We start from the raw sequence: 27952 nt of genomic DNA, 5'->3' as shown, positions 1-27952 counted from the left end.
CATCTACCTGCCAAACAGAGCTTACTCCCATTTGGATAAGCAGGGCAGCACTGTGAGGGTCACGTTCTTTGATTTCTCAAGCACCTTCAACAACATACAGCCTCATTGCTGGGATAAAAGGTCCATTCAATGCAGACTGGCACTTTCATTGTATTCTGGATAACAGACTTCCTGACTGGCAGACCATAGTTTGTGCGGCTTCAGAGCTATGTGCCAGACATAGCTCTAAGCAGCACTGGGACCCCACAGGGGACTGTACTGGCTCCCTTCCTGTTTACCCTGTATATCTCAGACTTTAGATACAGCACTGAGTCATGTCAATGGCAGAAATTCTCTGATGACTCAGCAATAGTTGGATGTACAAAGGGAGGACAGGCGGATGAATACAGGGCCCTGGTGGAGGACTTTGTCAAATGGTGCACTCTGAATCATCTGCAGCGCACCATCAGTAAGACAAAGGCGATGGTGATGGACTTTAGGAAGGCGAAGCCTCTGTTGCTCCCTGTTACTACCGATGGTGAGGGTGAGGATGTGGATGTGGTGAGGGTCTACAAGTACCTGGGGGTGCACCCTACGGAAAATCCTGGCAATTCTAGACAATGTTTCTCACTCTCTGCATGCCACCTTGGCTGAACAGAGGAGCACTTTTAGTAACAGACTAAGACAACTGTACTGCTCCAAAGAGCGCTACATGAGGTCATTCTTACCCTTGGCCATTAGGCTGGACAATGAGTCAACCTATAGCCAGGGAAGTGATGACCCCCTCCTGTTAAACTTTTTGTGGTAACTTGTTTTTTGTTATTTGTACTTCTCTTCTAATATTTATATCTCTGCACTTGTAATGCTACTGAGACAATGTAATTTCCTTTGGGATCAATGAAGTATCTATCTATACATATCGATGCAGCTCAAAGAAAGCACAACAGCGGCTATATTTCATTAGGACTTTGAGGAGATTTGGTATGTCACCAAAAACACTTGAAAATTTCTACCAAAGTACTGTGGAGAGCATTCTAACTGGCTGCATTATTGTCTGGTATGGTGGGGGGGTGGGGGGGGGGTGGTGATGAGGGATGCCACTGCATAGAATCAAAATAACCTGCAGAGGGTAAACCCGGTCAGCTCCATTGTGGGCACTAACCTCCATAGTATCCAGGACATCTCAAGGAGTGATGCCTCAAAAAGGTGGCATCCATCATTAAGGACCCCCCCCCCCCCCATCACCCAGGTCATACCTTGTTCTCATTACTACCATCAGGGAGGAGGTACAGGATCCTGAAAGCACACACTCAATGATTCAGGAATAGCTTCTTCCCCTCTGCCATTCAATTTTTGAATGGACATTGAACCCACAAACACTAGTTCACTACATTTTTTATTTCCATTTTTGCATTTTTTACTATGTGCTTTCTGTAATTTAGTTTTTTTTCTATTATTATGTGCTATGTGGTACTAATGCCACAAAGACAACAAATTTCACAGGTGATATTAAACCTGATTCAGATTAATAATGAACTGATTACTATTGGACATCTTTTCACAGAGCCCTCAGCACACTGGATATCGCTGGTGAAAGGAGGCAGAGAACCACTGACAACATCACCAAGCCAGCAGAGAAAGCCTCAAGATGGCTCTGGATAAAGAGAGCAAGTCCTTGGGGATCTGCAGCACATGCTATCTGAACACAAGTCATGGCTTGGTCAACCATGGCTGGGTTGCCTGGGTGAGGGTGTCTGATGTTGAACAACCCAAAGCACACGATGACCCCAGGATACGTCAATGATGATGTGTTCAGAGCATCATGAGATGTATTTTTCAAACTAGAGTGTGTGTCATACAGGAAAACTCCCCATGCCACATGCTTGGTCGAGTTGCTGCTACAGTCAATAAAATCAACATGAAAACGAGGAATTCTGCAGATGCTGGAAATTCAAGCAACACACAAAGTTGCTGGTGAACGCAGCAGGCCAGGCAGCATCTCTAGGAAGAGTTACAGTCAACATTTCGGGCTGAGACCCTTCGTCAGAACTAACATCTCGTCATAGCTTTGCCCCAAAAAGATGTATTTTTTTAAAAGATGCAAAATTCCAGAGGAACAAGAAACTACTCAGCTGACAAAACAGCCATATAATATGATATCAAGGATTAAGTTAAACTGATCAATAGAAAAATCAAGAGCAGTGGTGGTGATGAAAGAGGAGAAATCTCACCTACAGGAACACAAACTGGTGGTACAGAGATATGAGCTACTGTCGCTGATCTCAGTACATGAAGACTTTAACCAGGACATCATAGAGGTTCTGGCACAGGCAAACATGAAGCAGGCACGAAAATTTTTAGAAGCATGGTTCGCTTCTTATAACTCTGTAAACAAACATACCGATGCACACGGCATCTACGTACCCCTGACAGCCAAAGAAACCTTAGCCAATAGAATTCAAAAGTCAATTGAAGGGGTAGCCACACAGGACTGAAGTAAGCAAAAGGGGAGGGAGGGGTGGATATATAAATGTGAGCACAACCAGAAAGAAATGGCAACTACACACTGAGATGTCACCTCTACTGGTGATGCAAGTTAATTACCAAGCTCACTGAACAATGCAACATCAACTGCCTCAACCTGAACTACGAATATTCATCATCACCCTGGAGGAAAAATAAGTCAAGGATTCCCGGGCAACACACACAAAATGGTGGAGGAACTCAGCAGGCCAGGCAGCACCTATGGGAAAAAAGTACGGTCGACACTTTGGGCCGAGTCTCTGCTGAAGGGACTTGGCCCAAGATGTCAACTGTACTTATTTCCCAATAGACGCTGCCTGCCCACTGACTTCCTCCAGCATTTTGTGGGTGTTGCTTGGATTTCCAGCATCTACAGATTTTCTCGTTTAAGTATTCCCAGACGATATTTTTCAGGGCATAATAAAGCAGATTTACCAAACTGAGAATAAATTTCATGTTTGGTACATACAACAGTACAGCACAGGAACAGGCCCTTCAGCCCGCAATGTTGTGCTGGATCAGCTAAACAATATAGTAGGCAGCTAGGGAATCATGGGTTTGCGCCTCTGGTGGACTGTGTCCTCTCCAGGGTGCAAGCCTGGGTGGTAAGATTTGAAGAACCGGCTGTTGCCCCTGCAGCAGTTTCCCCCTCTCCACATCACTGATGTAGTCCAAGAGAAGGGCAAGCACCAATATAGCCTAGCACTAGTGTCATCGCAGAGGTTGCCAGAGTCAAGTTGTAAACAACATCAAACTGCCTTAGGGACCTGGCTCCGGAGTTCTTCCTCTGGGTTTAGTCCCAAAGACTATCCCATGGGTGGGTATGGCTGCAAAGCAGTGGAGGTTTAAAACCAGAGTTTTCCTTCTCCGAGGAGGGCTGCCGTCCTTGGCTGATAGCCCCACATGCCCCAGCAAGTTCTATGTTCTATGCCTTGCTTCATGCTGGTGAAATTATACAATGTTTAATCTTGGTTCATAATAATGGTTCAAGCTGGTTAAATGGGGAAATGATTACATCCTTCCTAAATGGGATCACTGGCTTGACAATTATTTGTTTTTGTGTCAATAAATGTAAAGTCTTCCTCAATTGTCAACACTATCAGTCTTCTGAGCAGGTAACTTAGGTTCTTTTCACAAGTTTCCCCAAACAATAGCCTTTAGTAGCAAGCACAGGAAAATTTGAAACTCTGAAAATAACTCGGAAAATGTGGAAGGAACTCAGCGAGTCAGGCAGCATCTATAGCAAGTTACTTGCAAACATTTTGTCACCATGTGAGGAGACATCATCAGCCGCTGTTCACTAAGCCTAACGCAATTAAACAATGCACTGATAATGTCTCTTCATATGATGACGAAACTTTTGCAAATGGATTGCCAAGATCGGGAATCAACTCAACCATTTTGAAACTTAGAAGTAGAATTAGATGCATTAATAACCAAACTTAATTGAACATAAATAGATCCAACTGAGAATGGTTCTTTTAGGCATAAAAGCAAAATAATTCCTCACCTGATATCACCTCCAAAAGTAACATTAGTTTGAGGCCATCCCTAAAATCTTCTTCAATTACTTCAATTTGTGTTCCTGCCTTCCGTAAATGCGAATTGCACCATGCTGTAAAAGTCTGCAAGAAAATAATACATGTCCAATCAGTTTAAGTAATATAGGTGGTAACCCACACTTAAATCAACAAATCAACAGGAACTGTGCATTATTTCCCAGATATTAACTTGGGGGGTGGGGGGGGGCGGAAGAGAGAGAGATTGGCATGGGAGGTGGGGATGTATTTCATTTTTATGTTAATGTCATAACAGCCACGGTTTCTATTTGTTCCTTAATGTGGGCAACACTAGCAGGAGCTGCCCTTCATTATGTATTTATGGGAACAAGGTTCTCACCATTCTGTACAATTATGGTTGATGTAATTAGCTTCACATGGTTGTCTTCAAGTTCAAAGTTCAAAAGTAAACTTGTTATCAAAGTACTTGCATGTCACTATCTACAACCCTAAGATTCATTTACTTGCAGACATTCACAGTAAATACAGAGAAATAAATAATATTAGATAAATGAGCAATAAGTATTGAGAACATGAGATGAAGAGTCCTTCAAAGAAGATTGTGGGAACAGTTCAGTGATGGGGCAAGTGAAGTTGAATGAAATTATCCCCTTTGGTTCAAGAGGCTGATGGCTGAGGGGTAATAACTATTTCTGAACCTGGTGGTGTGGATCTTGGGGCTCCTGTACCTTGTTCCTGATGGCAGCAGCAAGAAGAGAGCATGGCCTGGATGATGGGGTCCCTGATGATGGAGGCTATGACAACACTCCATGTAAATGTGCTTAATGGTGGGGAGGGCTTTATTCATGATGGATTGGGTCACTTCCACTATTTTTTGTAGGCTTTTCCATTTAAGGACATTGGTGTTTCCAAATCAGGATATGATACAATCAGTCAATATACTCTCCACACACATCTGCAGAAGTTTGTCAAATTTTTAGGCGTCATGCCAATTTTTTGCAAACTTCTAAGTAGCAGTGTTGATGTGCCTTCTTCACAAAACTTATGCGCTGGGCAGGACAGATCCTTTGAAATGATAACACCAAGGAATTTAAAGTTACTGACCCTCTCCACCTCTGATCCCCCAATAAGGACTGGCTTTCTCCTCCTGAAGTAAATAATCAGCTCCTCTGCAAGAGAAAATCTGCAGATGCTGGAAATCCGAGCAACACACACAAAATGCTGGAGGAACCCTGCAGGCCAGGCAGCATCTATGGAAAAAAGTAGTCAACATTTCGAGCCGAAACACTTCGCCAGGAGCTCCTTGGTCTTGCTGACATTGAGTAAGAGATGGTTGTTGTGGCACCACATGCTAAGTTTTCAATCTCCCTCCTCTATACTGATTTGCCACCACCTTTGTTTCAGTCAATGGCAGTGGTGTCATCAGCAAACTAAAATAAGCACTGAAGCTGTGCTTGCCCTCTCTGGTCATAAGTATAAAGCGAGTAGAGTGAGAGACTAGGCACACAGTCGTCTTGTGCTGCACCTGTGCTGACAGAAATTATGGAAGAGATGTTGTTGCCAGTCCAAACTGACAGGGGTCTACAAGTGAGGAAATTGAGGTGCTAATTGCACAATGAGGTATTGAAGCCAACATCTTGGAACTTATTGACTAGTTTTAAAGAGATGATTGTATTGAATGCTGAGCTATAGTCGATAAATCTGAACAGATCAGTTTGCTGAGCACCCAGATCAGTAGTACGCAAAGCAAACCTTTGAAAATGGCCTTCAAACAGCTCATGTTATTCAGTACTGGGATAGTATAACAATGTAATCTCAAGACACGATTTCCAAGGCAAACTATTAGAAAACCTGCATAGGTCACTGATGTCTTTCAGAGGAAGTTTGGTCTGTGTGCTGCTCTAGGCCCAGAACAATGCAATTCTTACCACAATCTAAATATACCTGGAACATTCTGGGGACTATGTAACTTGTACTCCTGGGTCCTTGGCTCTACAACACTCTCCAGGACCCTAACATTCACTGTGAATGTCCGTCCCTGGTTTGACTTCCCAGTTAAGGACATCTGCTTTAGTAACCTTCACATCCCAGCAGTTTCTGGACGTATACAATCTTAACACAGGGGTATAAACGACAAACTCATCTTCTTTGTTTAATCTCACACATTAGACTACACACAATTCACTTTCACTTAGCAAAGACTGTTTTAGGAATGAATTAAAACTCCCAGCATCTTTCCTATCTTCATCTCAAGCATATCACCTGAGCATGTAGTTTCCATATTCATGAAAGAAGAATATGTCCGTTTAAAATAGAACACTTTACAGTACCAGCAACCTGGGTTCAATTCCCGTCGCTGCCTGTAAGGAGTTTGTACGTTCTCCCCGTGAGTGCTCTAGTTTATTCCCACAGACCAAATATTGGTTGATAGGTTCATTGTCCATTGTAAATTGTTCCATGATTAGGCTAGGATTAAATCAGGGGATTGCTGAGTGGCGTGGCTTTAAGGGTTGGAAGGACCTATTCTGCGCTACATCTCAATAAATTAAATTAAATTAAATTAAATGTTTCCAGATTTGGCGTGGACTTTTTTTTAAAAAAAGAGCAGATTTATCTTTTACTGTAAGAATATCAAAAGCCAACTGTTATTTGGCCTATAAATAATGAAGATGAGTATATGGTGTTCATTACAACAGAGCAGGTCAATACAACTTAAATTGAGTTTTACTGGATCTTCTTTTTAAAACCGTAACGGGTTTTACAGACCCAAAACAAAAAACTTTTAATACTGAAGAGAATAATAATGTGATTGCATGATTACATTTTACCAATTTAGTTTTCCCAAGTATTGAGAAAGCATTATGCCATAAATCTTTCACACAATGTAAATATTTCCACCAGATAGCATTCACCATTCATGCCACTTTAATTTTACTTACTATAGTCAAATGCACAAAGGCTCTATTCAAATACATATAGTAAACCCATTTAACTAGGGAGTCTGTGTGTGCGGCTGCCGGAGGTCTCCTCCTCTCACTCCCTCTCTTCCCCCTACCTTTATTTAACCATTATTAGAGACAGAGAGCGAGAACCTGTGGCATGTTGGAATGAACAATGATTTTTGGTGGACTCTAAATCATGGTCCCTTTGGGGGCTTTGCTATTGCTCGCTTGTCAGGTTGGGAGGGGGGGAGGGCTGTTGCTTTTGCAGAGGCAGGTGGGGGAAGGCTTGATGCTTTTGCACGGGGAGAGGCTTTGCGATTCTAACATCTTTCTGTCATTTTTTTTGGGGGGGTTTCTCTCTATTTTGTGGATGTTGTGTAGAGAGCAAGAATTTGAGGTTATATACTGAATACATTTTCTGATATTAAATGGAACCATTGAATCTGCAGTTTTGTGGAATATTTAACTCAGATCAACAACTTTCGCAAATTATTTTAATCCTATACACAGTCTCTGTACAGTGCTACAGAAGTCGATTTTTTTGGCTAGAACTGCCAACTAAAATCTAAGGTAATTGCTTTCAGGTCAGTACCAATCTCGTATAACACAGAGAACACTTAGCTGCTGGAAAGATGGTAGCAATTACATACATCATAACTGTTAAATCAGATCTACCAGTGCCTCCACTAGTTTCCAGAAAGAATTAAGAAAATGCCAGATGTGACAAAGCTTACAACATACAACAGGTCTTTGAACAGATGTTGAAGAAGACCATCCTACATCAGAAACAGCAAGGCATGCTAAGAAATACACATGAAAATTAAGAATACTTCCCTGCTGTATCCTACCCATTTTCCAGATTACAGAGTCAGAATCACTTTCAATATCACCAGCATATATTGTGATATTTGTGGCAGCAGTACAATACATGGTAATATAGAGAAAAAACTGAAGTACATTAACTATATATATGTATATTAAATAGTTAAATAATCTAAGCAGTACGAAAACAGAAATTAAGGTAGTGAGATGGTGCTCCTGGGTTCAATGTCCATTCAGAAATCAGATGGCAGTGGGGGAAAAAGCTGTCCCTGAATCCTCCCTGATCATAGCAATGAGAAGAGAGCACATCCTGGGTAATGGAGGTCCTTAATGATGGATGCCACATTTTTGAGGCAGTGCTCCTTAAACATGTCTTGGATACTTCAGAGGCTAATGTCCATGATGGAGATGACTAAGTTTACAACTCTCTGCAGCTTACTTTGACCCTGTGCCGTACCCGCTCACCCCCGATACCAAACAGTGATGCAGCCAGTCAGTATGCTCTCCATGGCAGAAATTAGCAGGTGTTTCAGGTGATATACCAAATCTCCTCAAGGACAATGATTTCTACCTAAGCAACTTGGACAATGAAGTCAATGTTTTGATCAGTATGCTCTATCTGGTGCATTGCCAGCTACCTGAAGTTAATATGCCTCATTCAAAAGTTTGAAATTTTGTGAGACAGACACTAAAATCTATTTTGTGTTCATTTCTGAATGCTAGTTGGTTGCTTTTATTGTTTGCAAGATTTGTTTTTTTTTGCACACTGGGTGTTCTATGGTTTTTTCCAGAATGGGTACAATTTGGTGGCTTTGCTTTATGGCTGCTGTAAGGAGACGAATCTCAAGGTTGCATATTATATACATATTTTGGAGATAAATATTTTTAATGCATGGTGACTACACCAGATATTAATCTTCCAGAAGGTCCACAACCTTATCGTAGGGTTTGAAGACCTGAATGCCACAATGACACGGAGAGCTATGCTGGCTGGCCTTGTGCTTTGGCTCTTGGTAAGGTCACGCATTCCAAACAGGTCAAAGGGCAGAAGGCAGATTAAGAGTAGTCCGCTGGCCCTCCGGGTTTGAGGGGTCAGCTCAGGACTAACAACCCTGACTGGTCAAAAAGAAAATCACAGAAACAGCAATGAAGAATCCTTCGACCTCTGAGTACGACGATATTCCGAGTCTTCACCCAGAACTTGCATGACTGACAGTAGTGAAGAACAAGAGGAAGCTAATGACACGATGAAGGAAGATTCATGTACTCTCAGTCAGCTCCATTATGGGCACTAGCCTCCATAGTATCCAGGATATCAAGGAGCAATGCCTCAATAAGGCAGTATCCATCATTACAGATCCCCCATCACCCAGGACACATGCCCTCTTCTTATTCCCACCATCAGGGAGGAAGTAAATTGAATTGAACTTAATCTAATTTATTGGGCAGTTGAATTGAGCATAATTGTTGGTAAAAAAAAATCCATAAATGTATTGGGTGTCAAAAAGACGAGATGGGGAGGAGAAAAGGTGTTAGAGGAAATGTTTGCCTTTCACAATGATCTGACAAAGGGGAACTAAGATCAAAGCCTGGTCAAGAAAGATCAGAGATTGGGGAAGTCCAACTTCCTCAATAGATACGGCTCAGAACAGACTCGTCTGGCCCAAAGAGCCACACTGCTCAGCGAACCACCTACTTATTGAGATGAGGCGTAGAATGGGCCCTTCGAGCCACACCGCCCAGCAATCCTCTGATTTCATCCTTAGCCTAATCACGGGACAATTTACAATGACCAAATAATCTACCAACTGGTCCATCTTTGGACTATGATAGGAAGCTTGAGCACCCAGAGGAAATCCACACGGTCATGGGGTAGAACGTACAAACTCCTCACAGTCGGTAATGGGGATTGAACCCAGGCACCTGTACTGTAAAGTCCCGTGCTAACCACTATGCTACTGTGCCCTCTTATTATACCACTTGTCTCTTGATCTATGGTGCTGGTAGATTAGGAAAGTCACAACTTTGATGCCTACAAAATACAAATAAGGGGGAAAAGAAATATGGAGAGTGGTGAATCCCTTGAGTTAAAGATAGGCAGTTGAATTGAAATGAATTTAATTTAATTTAATTTAATCTAATCTACTTTATTGAGCAGTTGAATTGAGTTTAATTGAAGACAAAAATCCATAAACATCGGAACTAAACTCTGAACTCTGATACCAAAAGCTGTAATAGTGGTGCCCACTGTATGAGTGTCCAGTATGAGCACCCATTCCTGCAGCCCCTGATTTTAGGAAATAGTAGCAGCTGTTATTCTACAAGGATCGATATATTGGCATGTGGATTCAAAATATCTAATGGCCACAAAAGGCCACTGAATTCAAAAATAAGTTCAGAACAAGGAACATAATAATAAATACAAGAGAGTCTGCATATGTTGGAAATCTAGAGGAACACACAGGGAAAACGCTGGAATAAAAAGGTGGGGGCGAGGAGGCTAGCTGGAAGGTGATTGGTGAAGCCAGGTGGGTGGGAAAGGTCAAGTGCTAGAGAAGAAGGAATCTGATAGGAGCCAGATAAGACAGGGGGACCTGGGAGGAAGTGGTAGGCAGGTGAGAAGAAGTAAAAGGTCAGAGTGGAGAAAAGAAAGGCTGGGGGGGGAGGGGGAAGAGGAGGAATTTGTTTCCCAGATGGAGAAATTAATATTCATGGCATCGTTTGGAGGCCATTCAGACAGAATATAAGGTGTTCACAGGTGTCAGGACGAAGGGTTTCAGCCTGAAACGTCGACCGATCTTTACCACGGATGCTGCCCAACCTGCTGAGTTCCTCCAGCGTGTTGTGAGTGTTGCTTTGACCCCAGCGTCTGCAGATTATTTTGTGAATAGAAGGTGTTGCTCCTCCACCCTGAGGGTGGCCTCATCTTGGCACAAGAGGAGAAGGTAAGACGTTGATTTAAATTTCAGTCAATAATTACTTTAAAACAGTTTCATTTTTTTTGTTGCAGAGCAAAACATTAGGTGTGCTGCCAAGCATGGCAAGTGGACAAAAGAAACAAGGGATTAGTTAGAAGTGGCCTATTTATCATCCTGTGGATTCCAATTGCAGAGAGCAATATAACATGCATTTACATCTGCATCTAGATGTAAAAGCAGCTCCTTCACTTCAGTTACAGCAAGAAACCTTTCAAGGGAGCCAGTGATTATAGAGTCAATAATTATTGCAGCTGGTTGTCAACATGCTCAAGCAAATCAAACAGGTCATCAATGACAGGCAATTCGAAATACTGCCTAGTGGGACCAGAGAAAAATCACATGGAAGGCATTCAAGGATTTTGTTGAAAATTTTCTTGGCAACTATAGAGCACCAAACTACATGCAGCTGGTTGACAACATGCTTCAAGCATACAAAAACCATGAATGCAACATGTCACTAAAGATTCATTTCCTGCATTCCCATTTGGACGTCTCTGCAAATCTTGGCGCCATCAGTGACGTGCATGGCGAAAGGTTCCACCAGGACATTGCGGACATGGAGAAACAGTATCAGGGCAACTGGAATCCATTAATGCTGGCTGATTATTGTTGGACACTTAAGTGAAAAGCTTCAGACACCGAGTATGAACAAAAGTCATCAACATTTTTAGCTCAGTTGAACTAATGCAAAGCATCATCACCGTTATGCAATTAAATGCATTACATTGAATAAAAGTTAAATTCTTGTTTTTCCAAATTCCTACATGATACAAGAAGTCTGAAATTATATTTGTGTTCAGCTTCAAGCGGCTTATCATAAACAAAAAATTCTGAGGAAGAAACATTTTCGGAAAAATTCGTTGTCTAGTGTAATTAGAACCAGTAGTGACTTACATTGTTAACTATTCGTTACAGCAACAGAAAAAAAACACATCCCTAAGAGTTTACAATGAATTGCTCTGAGAACTGCAAAACAACACTACATCATATTCAAGTGCCTATAAACCATGTCGAAGAATCTCAAATTCCAAGTCAATGAGAGATAGAGTCATCCCTAAATTCACTTGGTCCACTTTGGACACGTCTCTCCCTTTTGTCTATCTTACTGTCTGCATCTCTGGAGATAAAACTGTCTACTGATTTCCTTTATATATCAACCCATTCCCACAGCTACCTTGACAATACCTTTTCCCACCCTGTCTCCTGTAAAAATGGCATTCTCTTTCTCAGTTCCTTCGTCCTTGCCGCATCTGTTCCCATGATGAGGCTTTTCTTTCCATGACAGAGATGTCCTCCTGCCTCAAAGAACACAGTTTCCCTTCCTCCATCATTGATGCTGCCTCACCTGCATCTCATTTCCCAGGCATCCACACTCACCCCATCCTCCTGATGCCTTACAGGGATAGAGTTCCTCTTGTCCTCACCTACCACCCCATAAGCCTCTGCATCCACACTTCTTTCTCTGGAACTTCTGCCATCACATCGTTACCTCCCCTCCCTCCACTTTTCACAGGGATTGCTCCCTCTGCGATTCTCTTGTCCATTTGCCCCTCCCCACTAATCCCTGCAAGCAGCTAAAGTGCTACACCAGCCTGTTCACCTCTATTCAGGGCCCCAAATAGTCCTTGCAGATGAAGCAACACTTCCCCTGTGAATCTACTCTATCTGGTGCTCCCAATGCAGCCTCCTCTATATTGGTGAGAACTGACATAGACTGGGGTACCACTTTATCAAGCACCTCTGCTCCATCCACAAAAAGTAGGACTGCCTGGATTCAACCATTTTAATTACTACCCACATTCCAACAATCAGTCCATGGGTTCCTCTTCTGCCACACTCATGCCACTCTCAGGTTGTAGGAGCAACACCTCATATTCCAGCTAGGTAGCCTCCAACCTGATGGCGTGAACATCAGATTACTCCAACTTCCAGTAATTATATTCCCCCTTCCCCTTCTTCAATCCTCCACTCTGGCCTCTTACCTCTTCTCCTCACCTGCCTCTTGGTAACCCTCCTCCTTCCCTTTCTCCCATGGTCCACTCCTCTCCTGTCAGATTCCTTCTTCTCCAGCCCTTTAACTTTTCTGCCAATTACCTCCTAGATTCTTACTTCAATCCCCCCTCTCACCATATAACTAGCTTCACCTGTCATCTTCTAGCTTCTCCCCACCCCACCTTCTGACACTGGCATCTTCCCCCTTCCTTTACAGTCTTGAAGAATGATCTCAGCTCGAAATGTCAACCGCTTATTCATTTTCATACAAGCCACCTGACCTGCTGAGTTCCTCCAGTATTGTGTCTGGTGCTCTGTAAATATCCACAATCAATTCAGATGAATTGTGTCATGGTAGCGTAGTGGTAAGCACAACGCTTTACGGTACAGGTCACACAGATTCAATTTCCACCACTGCCTTGTAAGGAGTTTGTACATTCTGGGGTTCCTCCAGGTGCCCCAGTTTCCTCCCACAGTCCAAAGACATACCAGTTGGTCAGTTAATTGCTCATTGTAAGTTGTCCCATGATTAGGCTAGGATTGCTGGGCAGAGCGACTCATTGGACTAGTAAGGCCTACTCTGCACTGTATCTCAATAAAATTAAAAACAAACTGATGAAGGTCTCTCATTTTTAAAATAGAAATTAGTAGCAAGTTCTTAACAAGGTCTTTTTCTTCAATGCTACAGTCAGCCAGCTCCCCAGCAAATTTGCTCATTTCATGACTTCCAGTCATAACAATCCCGGTTACAGCATTCTCGGATGATGAGATCATGGACTGAATTTAAGCATCCAGTGCACCATGTGGTTTTTGCACTAGCCCGCCACCCATGTCATGAAGCAGTTTTCAGGAGACACAAGGTTTAACAATGTTTTAAATAGTTAAGAAATGCACCCTTCGCAAAATATTAGTACAATAGCAATGTCTATGCATTCACCATGTCAGAAGTTACTTGTTTATACTGTACCCACCAAGTAGCAATTAAGTTCAAGGGAAAGAATTCTCCCCCACAGCCCCACCTCAAACCAAAAGTAAATTGCAACATTCCGGAAAAGACAGGAATAACAAGTCATTTTTTATCAACAATTCGTCAAGCACATGATTACAATTTGACTAAGTAGCTGATTAAAATTGTGATGAAGACAGTTCAATGTGGACAAGTTGAAGTCATCCAATGCCACCAGAAGTGATAATCATTTTCTCAATATTAAGAATGTAGAAACACAAGAGAGTGGAGAGAGACTGGAATACGAATATCGACACTGAAGCCTTGCAGGGAAATTTTTAAAAGACCAAATGTTGGACCTTATTTTCAAGATGATGCTGAAACATAGTAAATGCATTTAAAGCAACACACATCAAAGTTGCTGGTGAACACAGCAGGCCAGGCAGCATCTCTAGGAAGAGGTACAGTCGACGTTTCAGGCCGAGACCCTTCGTCAGGACTAACTGAAGGAAGAGTGAGTAAGAGATTTGAAAGTGGGAGGGGGAGGGGGAGATCCAAAATGATAGGAGAAGACAGGAGGGGGAGGGATGGAGCCAAGAGCTGGACAGGTGATTGGCAAAAGGGATACGAGAGGATCATGGGACAGGAGGTCCGGGAAGAAAGACAAGGTGGGGGGGGGGTAACCAGAGGATGGGCAAGGGGTGTAGTCAGAGGGACAGAGGGAGAATCATCCTTGCCCATCCTCTGGTTTCCCCCCCCCCCCCTTTTCTTTCTCCCCGGACCTCCTGTCCCATGATCTTCTCATATCCCTTTTGCCAATCACCTGTCCAGCTCTTGGCTCCATCCCTCCCCCTCCTGTCTTCTCCTGTCATTTTGGATCTCCCCTTCCCCCTCCCACTTTCAAATCTCTTACTAACTCTTCCTTCAGTTAGTCCTGACGAAGGGTCTTGGCCCGAAACATCGACTATACCTCTTCCTAGAGATGCTGCCTGGCCTGCTGCGTTCACCAGCAACTTTGATGTGTGTTGCTTGAATTTCCAACATCTGCAGAATTCCTGTTAAATGCATTTAAAGGATTTTATACAAATAAAGCTCAATCTAATCTTGAAGCTGCCATAGCCAGGGGTGGAAATGGAGTTAAGCTCCCAGGATCTATGAAATGCTCTCAATGGCGTGCACCTCAAATACCCTCTCACAACCAAGTGCCATTCCTGGCCTTCACATGGTGCTTAGCTACTAAGCCCAGCAGAACCGTTGCTACTGACAGAAGGGGGAAAGGTGGGTTACTGGCACCTTAAAACCAGTTGTATCAGGCAAATGGGGCTCGTCAGCTGAGATCAGCAGTTCATCTAGAAGAGGGAAAACTCTAATCTCAAACCTCTGCTGCCTTGCGTCTATATCCACTCGTGGGGAAGAGTTTGGGAGAAAACCCCAAGGGAAAATCCAGATCTGGAACCACTAAAGCAGTCCTACGTTTTGTTCAATGCTGACTGGCAACTCCTGCGATGTCACAGGTGCCTTTGGGATCATCAGATGCCTGGAGAGGGGGAGCTTGCTACATGGGCAACAGCTTGCTCTTGCATTATCGTACTGCCCAGACTTGCATATCCAGTCAGCTAGGACACAATATTCAGTCGACCCTGACCGATGGCGGCCTCAATCTTGGGGCAGTACACTTTTCAAAGCCAAACTTAGTAAAGTATGTATTGCTGTGATTGTGGGATTTTTTTTGCTCTTATCCAGCTGAGTTAATAAAATACAACAGGCTTATTCTCAAAGCCCCAGCTCAGAATGTATTTCCACAGTTTAGCAGAAATTTGGAACACTTCCTCAACGTCTGAACACCAGAGGAGTTACAGCTTACAAAAAATAATTAGTTTTAGTTCATATCTTTGAACAACAGTGGTAAAGATATTTTAGAATTGGTAAAATTCAAAACAGTATGGACATCAACCATCATAAAATTGTGAAATAAATAAATTGAGCAAAATACCAACCATCTCCAAACGCAGAATGGGTACCTCAGTGTGGCCGAGCTACGAGACCAAGTCCCCCACCCACCACCAAAGTTCAAAATACATGGTAGCGTAGTGGTCAGCACAACGCTTTACAGTACAGGAAACCCCGGTCCAATTCCCGCTGCTGCCTGTAAGGAGTTTGTACGTTCTTTTCATGATCGTGTGGGCTGCCTCCGGGTGCTCCAGTTTCCTCCCACAGTCCAAAGACTGACTGGTTGGTAGGTTAATTGGTCAGTGTAAATTGTCCCGTGATTAGGCTCAGGTTAACTCAGGGGATTGCTGGGTGGCACGGCTTGAAGGGCCGGAAGGGCACATCCATGCCATATCACAATAAAAAATAAAACAAATAAGAAAAATTTTGAAATTCTAGTAATTCTCACATGGGCTACTGGATTAGAATAAAAGGCTGTAGCTGCAATCATTCTTTCCTATTGACTAAAGGGAGGGATATGGAGAAAACAGGCAAAGCAGCAGTCCGGCACTAATAACCCAATCTACAGACTATCCTTGACAAGAACCAAGGACAATTTACAAATACAGTAACACATAACTGCTCTTCAAGTATTAAAAATACAACAGCAAATATTGTTCCTCAGGGTGTAGGAACATTTCATAATCTATCTGGTTAGCCTCCAACCTGATAGCACAAAGATCGATTTCTCATTCTGGTAAAAACAAAATTCCTTCCCCCTCTGCTCTTCTTCTATTCCCCACTCTGACCTTTCACTTCTTCTCCCCCATCTATCACTTCCTCCTGGGTCCCCTCCTTCCCTTTCTCCTATGGTCCACACTCCTCTCCTATCAGATTCCTTCCTCTCCAGCCCTTGAACCTTCCCTCCCACCTGGCCTCACCTATCACCTTCTAGCTATCCTCTTTCCCTACCGCCACTTTTTATTCTGGCACCTTCCCCCTTCTTCTCCAGTCCTGGAGAAGCGGCTCAGCCCAAAATGTTTATTCACTTCAATGGATACTGAGTTAAAACCATAGGAAGAGAATTAGACCATATGGCCCATCGAGCCTGCTCTGCCATTTCATCATGGCTGATCCACTTTTCCTCTCAGACCAATCTCCCGCTTTCTCCCCATATCTCTTCATGTCCTGCCCAATTAAGAATCTATCAACCTCTGCCTTAAATATACCAATGACTTGGCCTTCACAGCTGCCTGTGGCAACGAACTCCACAGATTCACCACTCTCTGGCTGAAGATATCCCTCTGCATCTCTATGATAAAAGGGCGCCTCTCTATTCTGAGGCTGTGTCCTCTGGTTCTAGACTCTTTCGCCATAGGAAACATCCCCTCCACATCCATTCTATCAAGGTTTTTCACCAATCGATAGGTTTCAATGAGGTCAGCGATCAAACGCTCTTCATATGACAAGCTATTCAATCCTAGAATAATTTTCGTGAACCTCCTTTGAACTCTCTCCAGTGCCAGCACATCCTTTCTTAGATAAGGGGCCCAAACTACTCACAATACTCCAAGTGAGGCCTCACCAGTGCTTTAGAAAGCCTCAAAACATTTTGTATGCGTTGCTAACTACTCATCCAGTTTATGGAAAATCAAAATTCAAGTTCAGGAACATGGCTTTTGATCAAAACTTTGAAATTATCAGCTATGTAGTTAGTTACTGCCATTCTGCAAAGTGGATGCCTTTTTCCCAAACTGCCCTTTCAGCAGTGTTCATTAGATTTGCCACTTTGCTTCAGGAGGCTAGCAAGTTTCTCAGGCAGTCACTTGTGTATGGAAAATGAGTTGTGAATTGTTATTGGCAATAAGCCAGTTTCCATTCATGGTTAAATGGAATCCCTGTCAGGATTAGCTACTGCGGGCAGCCAAGAACATGGCAGGGTACCCTTTGAAGGGGATAAATTTATTTACAAATAAACAGCAATCATATCTAGAGCTGCCTGAATGAATGGAAATGCCTTAATGAGAATTCATTTCTCTCCACCGATCCCTTTCACAGCCATGGTCAAATAGTCGCTCAACTTAATATGAATAGATTAATGGGGCATTGGATATAATTTATTTATTGCTTATTTAATTATTTATTGAGATGCAGTGCAGAATTGGCCCTCCCAACCCTTCAAACCACACAGCCCAGCAATCCCCAGTTTAATCCTAGCCTAATCGTGGGACAATTTACAATGGCCAATTAACCTACCAACAGGTAGTTCTTTGGACTGTGAGAGGAAACCAGGGCACCTGGAGGAGACCCACACATTCACAAGGAGAATGTACCAACTCCTTGTTGGCAGTGGCGGGAATTGAACCCAGGTCGTCTATACTGTAAAGCCTTCTGCTAACAATAACACTACTGTGCTGAGAGAAATAGCAGGATTCAAATATTAAAAACTTAACGTGCAGTTACATTCTTCAGAAAGCACAGCAAGTTTCATAACTGCTAGGCATTATGTGCAAGTATTAGCAGTGTAAAACAACTAATTCCATACACGATTAACTTCATCAATGCCATCTGCACAGGATGCTCTTGAAGGGAGTATTTGAAGGAATTGTTGATTTTTGTGCTGGGGAGGGTGTGTGGGGGTTAATGTTCTTGTTGTATTTTGTACGGGGATGGGGGTTTGGGGGTTGATGCTCTTGTTTTGTTTTGTGTGGAGAGAGAGATGTTTGGGAGTTGACGATCATGTTGCTGTTCTTTTTTGTGCGAGGGGTGTGCTTGCTGTTTTTCTTTGAACAACTGCCATGGCTTTCTCTGGATAGCCACAAAACAAAGAAAAACAAATCTCAAGAGTTATATACTGCATAGATACTTTGATAATAAATAAATCTTTGAACTTTTTTTTGGGTAGTTTCACACAGCTTATAACAACAAAATATACTGAGGGAAAAAAAACCGTAAATTCACAATGGAAAAGGTAGTTTATTCTAAACTAGTGAACAGGACAAGCAAAAGTTTCCAAAAGAGACTTTTTTTTAAAGTTTCCAATTTAAAGTTGTAACCAAGTATTTAGAGGGCAATGCAAATCTCCGTGGACTATGTGAGTGAGCAGTTATCTTAAGGAGAGGACAATTAAAAGTGTTAGTAAAGTTGAATGGAGGAAAATGCAAAGCTGTGACGATATAATACATTAGCTTTGGATGTTTCTAATAAAGGCAGAAGTCATAATGGGCCTATTGAGCCCTATTTAACTTTCAACTCAGGAGAAATTCAACTGTTGATTACAAATACACACTGAGTTAGCTTTCTACAGAGCACTTTTTGCACTAGTTAATTCCAATATTCAAAACGTGCCTTAGAAACCAACATTGTGGCAATGCAACAGGGATAGTACTAAAGGAACTATTTCGAAGTTCAAAGTACATTTATTCTCAAAGTATGTATACATTATACAACCTTGAGATTTGTCTCTTTACTAGCCACAAAACCAAGAATCCCAAAAGAACCCCAGACACCGACCTTTTCGATATGGCCCGTGCTTAAATTATTGACCAAATACTTCTAAGCGCTCTGGGGCCTGGACCCCGCCGCCTTGATTCGATCTGCACCTGACCTCTCTGATTCAGCTTGGCGCTTACTTATAGAACCTTGGATCTTCCTTGCTCTTGGTGATGGGCCCACTGCCTCGCCTCACATTGGTTCTGCCACATCAAATTGCTTCCAAGTCCAAAAGGAAGCTACAGGCTATTGCTTGTGGTGATTGTTTACCAGAAAAAAGGAGTGATTAACAAAGTATGTAGTTGTTTTCTTTGTTTCATTGGCCATCAGCCAGGAGTCACTGAGATTCACCAGCACCATTTTAAAATCATATATTTAATAGTGTTTCGGAATACATCAAGGTGAAAAATTTAAGTCATTTTGCGTAAGGGGCATACAAAAATCTTTACTGTAATATTCAAACAAAGCACTGGCTCATCATTATTCCAATAAAGGTTCTCTCTGTCAGCCAGACAGGCCTCTCACGAGTCTAATAAAAAGCCAAAATGTGTGGTTCTGATTTGCACATTTTCCTTCCATCAGTCCTGCAGTAAGGAAAACTTACTTCCATTCCAGTTACCTGGAATATAAAAAGAAGCTAATGAAGCCAAGACAGATTTGCAAACTTCTTAGATTCAGTTATTGGTGGTCAACAGGTCAGAGCGGCGAATGGTTTATGATACTACTCATTCCTTCCACCAATTACACTGAGCCTTGTGTGCTAATCGGCAAGATTCTCAATACCATCCCAACGCTCCTTCTCCCCTTCAAGACACAGTCACTTAAAATCTACCTTTTCATGTAAGATCATGTACTCTTCTAAAAGGTGACACTGAAGAACATGGTTCTAGATTTTTTTTTAAACAAAGGTTCTTCAGGATAAGGTAACAGTCCCATCCTAGGAATGAGCCTAGTAAATCCCTTCTGATGGACATCAGTGTCCTGCTGAAGGGTTTCAGTCCAAAATGTTGACTGCTCTTTTTCATCGATGCTGACTGGCCTGCTGAGTCCTTCCAGCATTTTCTGTGCATTACTTTGATTTCCAACATCTGTAGATTTTCTCTTGTTTGAAATCCCTTCCGGATTGCCTCTAATGCTAGTATATCCTGTCCTAAATAAGGGAACCAAAACAACGTGAAGCTGTTCCACCAACATAAACTGCACTCTAGAACTAAGGTGCAACAACACCTTTGCAAAGTGCAAACGATTCTGAGGCCAAACCTCAAAAGCCATTGGCAACATCATGACTGAAGCATCTGGGGTGTGTGTGGGGGGGGCTGGGAAACTTTCACACATCCACTGGAGAGTATGTTCACCTACCAATATTTCCCTGTTACAGAACATTTTCTTCTGACAATGAAAGTTCAGAGTGAGACCTTGAAAACATGGACTTCCGGTTTAAGATGATGCTGCTGGTAGTCCAGCGACTACTTACTGGTAGTAAGTAATACAAGGAATACAACTACTTCATTAGTAGCAATTTTTCTGTTTAAAAAAATTATGGTAAATAAGCACTGCAAACAATGAAGGAGCGAGTGAAAGCTAGACTGAGCTGAGGGTCAAAGTGTGCGCATACGAGGCTAAGTCAGGGTGAAGTCAAGGCATATTCAAGGCGAAGATGAGCAGCATAGCAAAATCGTAGCAAAGGAGAGGCAAATCCAAGACCCATCCACCTAAACCAAGAGCGAGATTTGATCAATTTAAGCACCGGACCATTTGGAAAGATCTGGTACAGACCAAAACACGGCTATGGGGTCCAGTCCCATACCAATGTGACAGGGCCCAGGTCTTAGAGTGAGGGATGAGCTGATGTTTGGACAGATGGATTGAAAAGGCAAGGTGTTGGGACCAGAGATGAGGGTCAGGCCAGTTCACCTCGCTGCTCCACGACGTTTACTCCACTTTGCACTGCTCCAGCTGCCTTGAGCTTTGTGTCTACAGGCTCTGTGGCACTTACTCATGTCTGAAGTGAAGCTGAAGCTGTGAGCTGCTCGAGCTTTGTGTCAGTAGACTCACTTTTATTGTGAATGCTGTTTGCATGATTTGTTCCCCCCTCCCCACCCTCCGCACACTGGGTGTTTCACGGTCTCTTTTAATGGGTTCTTTTGGGTTTCTTTGTTTTGCGGCTGCCTGTAAGGAGCAGAACCTCAAGGTTGTATAACGTATACATATTTTGATAATATATGTACTTTGAACTTTGAATTACTTCCCATATCTCAGGAACTCTCCCTCAGTAAAGGGCAGGCAAAGGATGAAAATTCATCACTATCAGTCTTTAACAAAGTGACAAAAAGGTATTTGAATATCAAGATATCAGACCAGGCACAAAACTTAAAAACACACCCGCCCATTCTTGTATTGATAATATTTCGCTTTAAATGACACTTCATCCAACTATCATGCCTATAAAGTTTTCTTCACCCTCGAATCTCCAAATTAAGTTTTTGGTGAAGGAGCAAAGACCAAAAAAAGGCCTCTTCCAGCATCCAAAGTCCGGGAGAACAAATGTCCCGTTAGAACAGGGGTTCTGAACCTGGTCTAGTCTCTGGCCCTCCGCAGACCCCTCAGTTAATGGTAAGGCTCCCCGGCGTAATAAAAGGTTGGAAATGCATACTTTAGAATAAAGATGCAGAGGAATTTAGAGGGTGGCAAAACTGTGGAATTCATTGCCACAGTTGATGGAGGAGGCCAAAATATTGGGTATATTTAAAGCGAAGATTGATAGGTTCTTGATTAGTGAGGGCATCAAAGGTAATGGGGAGAAGGCAGGAGAGTGAGATTGATAATAAATCAGCCATAATCGAATAGTGGAGCAGACTTGCTGGACCAAATGGCTCAATTCTGCTTGTGTCTAATGGTCTGAAAAACATGCTTCAATTTCTAAAAATCCACATACCCTATTCTTTATAGGTGGTTTCTAAACTATCACCCTACTCCTGTCACTCTAGTCTTTGGTCTTCGCCATTCATTTTAAATACTCAGTCTGCATTTTTAAACCAAATTAATCAAGATCAATTCAAATGGACGGGCTTGATGGCTCCTAAGTTCATTCTTTCTGCTCTGTACTAGAGCAGTAGAAATAACACAAGCTGAAATTCCACTTAAAGCAAGGTCCAAGAAGAATGTTCAAAAATCATTGTTAAAGTCAGGAGGTTATGTTGCAGCTTTATAGAACTCTATGGCTAGGCCACGTCAAGAGTACTGCACACAGTTCTAGTCAATCCACTATCGGATGGATGTTGAGGTTTTGGAGAGGGTGCAGAAGAGGTTCACCAGGATGCTGCCTGGCTTAGAGGGAATGTTGTGCTATCACGAGAGGCTGGATAAACTTGGGTTGCTTTCTCTGGAGCGGCGGAGGCTGAGAGGAGATCTGATAGAGGTCTACAAGATTATGAGAACATAGAATAGACAGGGAGCATGTGTTTCCCAGGATAGAAATGTCTAGTACCAGATGGCATATATTAAAGGTGAGAGGGGGTAGGTTCAAGGCATATATGAGGGTGAAGATTTTACTCAAGAGTGGTGGATGCCTGGTATGGTGCAGAGGCAAGTACAATACAGGCTTTTAAGAGACCCTTGGGATTTAAGGAAGATGGAGGGATATGGACAAGGATTAGTGTTTGGGTGTTTTTAATTTGCTTTTCAGTTGATTCAGCACAACATTGTGGGCCGAATGGCCTGCTCCTGTGCTCTGCTGTTCTATGCTTAAATTATAACCCCATTGCTCAAATGTCATTTCACTGCCTCAAAAATTATCACCTTCTTAGTTATTTACACAAGCTCATTGACTACATGCAAGAAATAAGCAGAGTTACTGACAAGCATTTGTACAAAAAAAAAACCTTTTGTAAGTGGCAGGGCATTTATTCCACAGCACTGTGTACTCATAGACTGCCCGGTATCAATGTCTCTCAACACATTCCTGTACAAACCAAAGGAGGGCGTTTCCATTTTCAATGCCTTCTTTGTAGAACATCTGACTGAGGGGGAAAAATATGAGTAGTCGCCTTTCAGTACAGTGATGATCTCACAGCCAACCTAAGATTCAGCTATGCAGATAACACCATCCCTCACAAAAAAGCCACTCCCCTCAGGTAATGCTTCAACAAGATTACCTTATACGGTTAAGCTGCTCAATTTCTGAAGTGAGTATTACGTAATCTAGGTGTGGCATACCAGAAGTAGCTGCTGTACAACCATTTAATTCAACAAGACTAGTGGTAGACTTCTTACACAATTCAGATGACGAATGTAATGTCCCACACTACAATACTTAATAACTTACTATGGTAAATAATTCAACCCTTTTTTTTAAAAAAAAGGTTTCCACGTACAAAGTCAAAAGAAAACACATAGGAAGACTGTGGAACCTTGCCATCAGTGTTGTAAATTCATTTAGCAGACACCACAGCCTTTGTGCAGAACAAATTGGAAAGTCTCTCAGTATCAGTCACTGAATTTAAAGTCAATTCAACTTTTGAGAGCAATTTGCAAATACATCAGGCCAAAAATGTGGTAGGTTGTTAGAATCAATTTGCAAGTTAAAATACTGATTAATAAATCTAATATAGTGACTGTAAACAATCATTTTTTGGGGCAAGTGAGAAAAGGTCACCAAGTAACCATGAGAAATAGGAAACAATACCTTAGTGAATAAAACTTTGCCAATTACAACACACCATAAAGGCAAATTCTTGACACCACCCATAAAGATCCTAAACTAGCTCTCCTGCATTTGCATCAAACAATATTGCTATAATAAAACTACTCAATTCCATCTTAAAGAGCAAAGTTTTTAAATCTTAACATTATAAGAGAAGCATCATTGCTACTACTTTAAAAATAAATACCGAGCTGATTCGGTTTAAATTGTTTAGCAATTGACCATCATGGCTCCAAATAATGTCAGAGCCTGGGCTTTAATCAAATCCTCAAAACAATAAAAAAAAAGAAAATTCATGACAACACAAAAGAGTACAAAGTCAATGTTTTGGGCCAAGACCCTTCATCAGTACCCAATATCTGTCCTGATGAAAGGCCCGAAATATCAACTGTTTATTCATTTCCATAGATGCTGCCTGAACTACTGAGTTCGTCCACAGTTTGTTTGTGTTGCTTTGGATTTCCAGCATCTACAGATTTTATTGTGCTTGCAATTCATGACCCTAAGCAAAGAATTAAGAGTAAGTCATAGAAAAGTATAACACAGAAACAGGTCCTTCGGCCCATCTAGTCCATGCTGTACAATTCAAACCCATCAACCTCCGCCAGGACCATAGCCCTTCACTTTAACAGTGAAATCAAGCTCACACATGCACCATTTGCACGAGCAACTCATTCCACACTTTCACCATCTTCTGAGTGAAGACGTTTCCCCTCATGCTCCCTTAAACTTTTCACCTTTGGCCTTTAACCAAACTCACCAGTACCCATTCCCAAATTATGACTCACAAGCAAGAAACATTAATATACAAATTAACTGAAGTGGACTTCAATATATAAAAAGCAGCCGCATTCATGAACTGTCAGAACTAGTTTCCCCCAAATAACACTCTCCAAGTGGTGCTACATCCATTAAAAAAAAGCCAAAAATGAACAGTCATGTGCATTATAAAATTACTCTCCCTGATCTCACTCATCTCTAACAAGGAAAATTCTGCAACTGGAGAAATATGAATCCCTGAGCAGATTTTGTGGAAAATAGGGATTTACAATGTCACTTTTGGCAGCCACAAAAAAAAACTTACTTAAAAATAATCTTTACAACAAAACTTTGGCGGAGGGGCCTTGGATTGGGTTAAGTAATAGTTTTTTTCCCCAAAAGTGCTGCTTCCTCAGATTTTTTTTTTGTTTATGGATTTTGTTTTGTTTATGGACTCTTGAAGCAGAACACAAATATAATTTTAGATTATTTGTATCACATAGGAATTTGGAGAAACATGAAATTAACTTTTTTTGAATATGTGCTTAATTGCATAATGGTGCTGACACTTTGCAATGATTCAACTAAGCTAGAAATGTTTCTTGATGATTTTCATTTGTATTCAGTGTCTGAGGCTTCTCATTTAAGTGTCTAACAATAATCAACCAGCATTAATGGATTCCAGTTGTCCTGATACCATTTCTCCAATCTCCTGGTGAAACCTTTCACCGTGCTTGTCACAGCACCAAGATTGACAGAGAAGTCCAGATGGGGCTGCAGAAAATGAAACTTTATGACATGTTGCACTTCATGGTTTTGTATGCTTAAAGCATGTTGTCAACCAGCTGCACATAGTTTGATGCTCTGTAGTTGCCAAGAAAATTTTCAACATCCTTGAATGCCTTCCATGTGATTTTTTTCTGGTCCCACTAGAAGTTCTTCAAAGTGCCTATTTGATTTGTGAACCAACAAAAATGCCTTCCTTAAACTTGGCATCAGTCATTCAGACTTGAATTATAAATTGAAATTAGCAAATAAAGGTGATTTCAAAAGAAAATGTTGCATGATAGGGAAATTTCATGGTGAGTTTCATGATCAACATCCCAAATAAGTAAGATATACCCAAAAATATTCAGGAAGCAAAATTTTTGTGGTCCAGCAGAACGAGAATGTAGTTACCTTGGACACTTTACACGGTTATGATCAGGGGTTTCCCCAACCTCTTCTATGCCATTAACAGGGGGGTCCATGGAGCCCAGGTTATGATAAATATGCTGTGTTCTCTGGATTTAAGTACAAATGGAAGCAAAATATCAAGGGTAGCTGGTCCAGGACTATATTGCTGTCTCAGCAACATCACAAAATAAACTATTTAGTCATCACACTGCTTATTGGGACCACAATGCCTGCAAATTGTCTGTTCCCTATATTGTACATCTGCACTGCATTGACGATAAAGTATTCTAGGACAACCCATGTAGAGGAGGGAGCACCGGATGCAATAGATGACCCCAACAGACTCACAAGTGAAGTGTTGCCTCACTTGGAAGTACTGTTTGGGGCCCTGAATACAGCGCCTTGCTGTCTCCAAGAAGATTCCTGAAAGCAAACATGTCTTCAGACGGTCTCTAGGCTAAGAAACTTTGAGAGTGGGTGCGAGCCAATGTTCGACTCCATTTGCCAGTTAAAATGTCCATTATTCACCAATGAAGACTGAGACATAGGGGAGAATGTGAAAGATGAGCAGGTGTTCAGTGCTGACTGCCTTCCTCTTCATCGTTGCCAAAAAGTATTTTCTGAACGGCCTATCGCTGTGTGGCTCGCTGTGGTAGGTGAGTAGGCCACTCTGCCTCATGTGGTGTCCATCTCTTTCGATGAATATCAGTGATATCATAAGGTGGTATCATGGTTCTGCGTTTATGGATTGGACTATTGTTTATGGACTGTGGACTTTTTCAGACTTAGTTCTTATATTCTGTTTTTTTAATCATCCGGTCCTTTTCAGTTTTGATGTGTGAGGGGAGGGGTCGATGTTCTTGATCCGATTGTGTGGCAGAGGGGTTTTTGGGGGGGTATTGATCAGGGTGCCATTCTTTTATGTGCGATGGGGGTGGAGGGGCAGTTTGATGTTTCTCTCTGAACAACTTCAATGTTTCTTTCTTCATTTCAAGGCTATCTGGAGAAGACAGATTTCAGAGCTGTATATGGAAACATACATTGGTAATAAATGAACCTTACATCCTCCAAGAGGACCACAACCTTGTCGTAGGGTTTGGAGGCTTGCGTACCTCAATGACCCAGAGACCTCTGATGGTTGGAGTCAGGGCTCTTGGAAGGGTCACCCATGCCAAACAGGTCAAAGGGTAGAGGCCAAACTAAGAGTGGTCCATCAGTCCTCCAGGTTCAGGGGTTCAGCTCAGGGCTAACAACCCAGACTAGTCAAACAAAACTGTTATGAGAACAACAATGAAGAATCCTTCTGCAAGTGAGTGTGACAGTATTCCTGAGTCTCAACCCGGGACTTGCATGACTGAGGAGTGAAAACCGAGAGGAAGCTACTGACATGATGATGGAAGACCTGAACGCTGTATTTCATTGCTGGTCTAAATGCCAGTGATGTAATGGGCAATAATAATAACACCTTACAGAAAAATGACTGTTTGGTGTACAGTTATATTTAAAATAAACAAATTCTTGAAGGGTCCTGGCCCAAAACATCAACTGTTTATTCCTCTCCATAGATGCTGCCTGACCTGCTGAGTTCCTCCAGCATGCATGTGCATTGCTTAGATTTCCAGCATCTGCAGAATCTTTTGTGTTTATAAATTCCTCCATTAGACTGTAATATGACACCGACCATTTGCCATTCAACAAAAGCAATGGCAATGCCGGAGGAAGGAATGCATTGACAATTCCTCTTTGCCCTAAATCAGGGGTTCCCAACCTTGAGCCTACAGACCCCTCTGTTAATGTAAGGCTCAGAGGCATAAAAAAGTTTGGGAACCTCTGTTCTATATTGATAGGATCCTGTTGAATACTGTAAGAGATTGGTGCAAGAAATTTGAACTCAACAGCTGGATAAAAATCATGACTCATGAAAATCTAGAAGAGATAAAGCAAAACCCAGTTAAATGTTTTAATGCAAAGGCAGAAGAAGACAAATCATCAATTCCACCGCCCACTCCCCCCCCCCGCCCCCCGCAAGTAGAAATAGATTTATTGTGGAATGCTAGGACATATTCTGGAGTAATGGTATACAGCAAATACTGATTGAAATACCAGCCATGAATGCGAATTGTAAATTAAATTTAAAATCCAGCTTTGAACAATAGCCTTCTTGGAGCTGTAGACTGGAGTTGAGCGCCAAC

General features: G+C 42.1%; 1 protein-coding gene across 5 annotated transcripts in view; it reads right to left on the bottom strand.

The window, feature by feature from the left end:
* LOC134354591 (alpha-actinin-1-like) overlaps positions 1–27952 on the bottom strand; it is a 156392-nt gene that overhangs the window by 96123 nt on the left and 32317 nt on the right. For all 5 annotated transcript variants that reach the window (XM_063063566.1, XM_063063567.1, XM_063063565.1 and 2 more), the window contains exon 2: positions 4013–4127. In XM_063063566.1, coding sequence (XP_062919636.1) covers positions 4013–4127 — 115 coding nt within the window. The remainder of the gene's footprint in view (positions 1–4012; positions 4128–27952) is intronic.

This window comes from Mobula hypostoma, chromosome 12, assembly GCF_963921235.1.
Source record: "Mobula hypostoma chromosome 12, sMobHyp1.1, whole genome shotgun sequence".
NCBI lineage: Eukaryota > Metazoa > Chordata > Chondrichthyes > Myliobatiformes > Myliobatidae > Mobula > Mobula hypostoma.
This window is presented reverse-complemented; position numbering and strand designations above follow the sequence as displayed.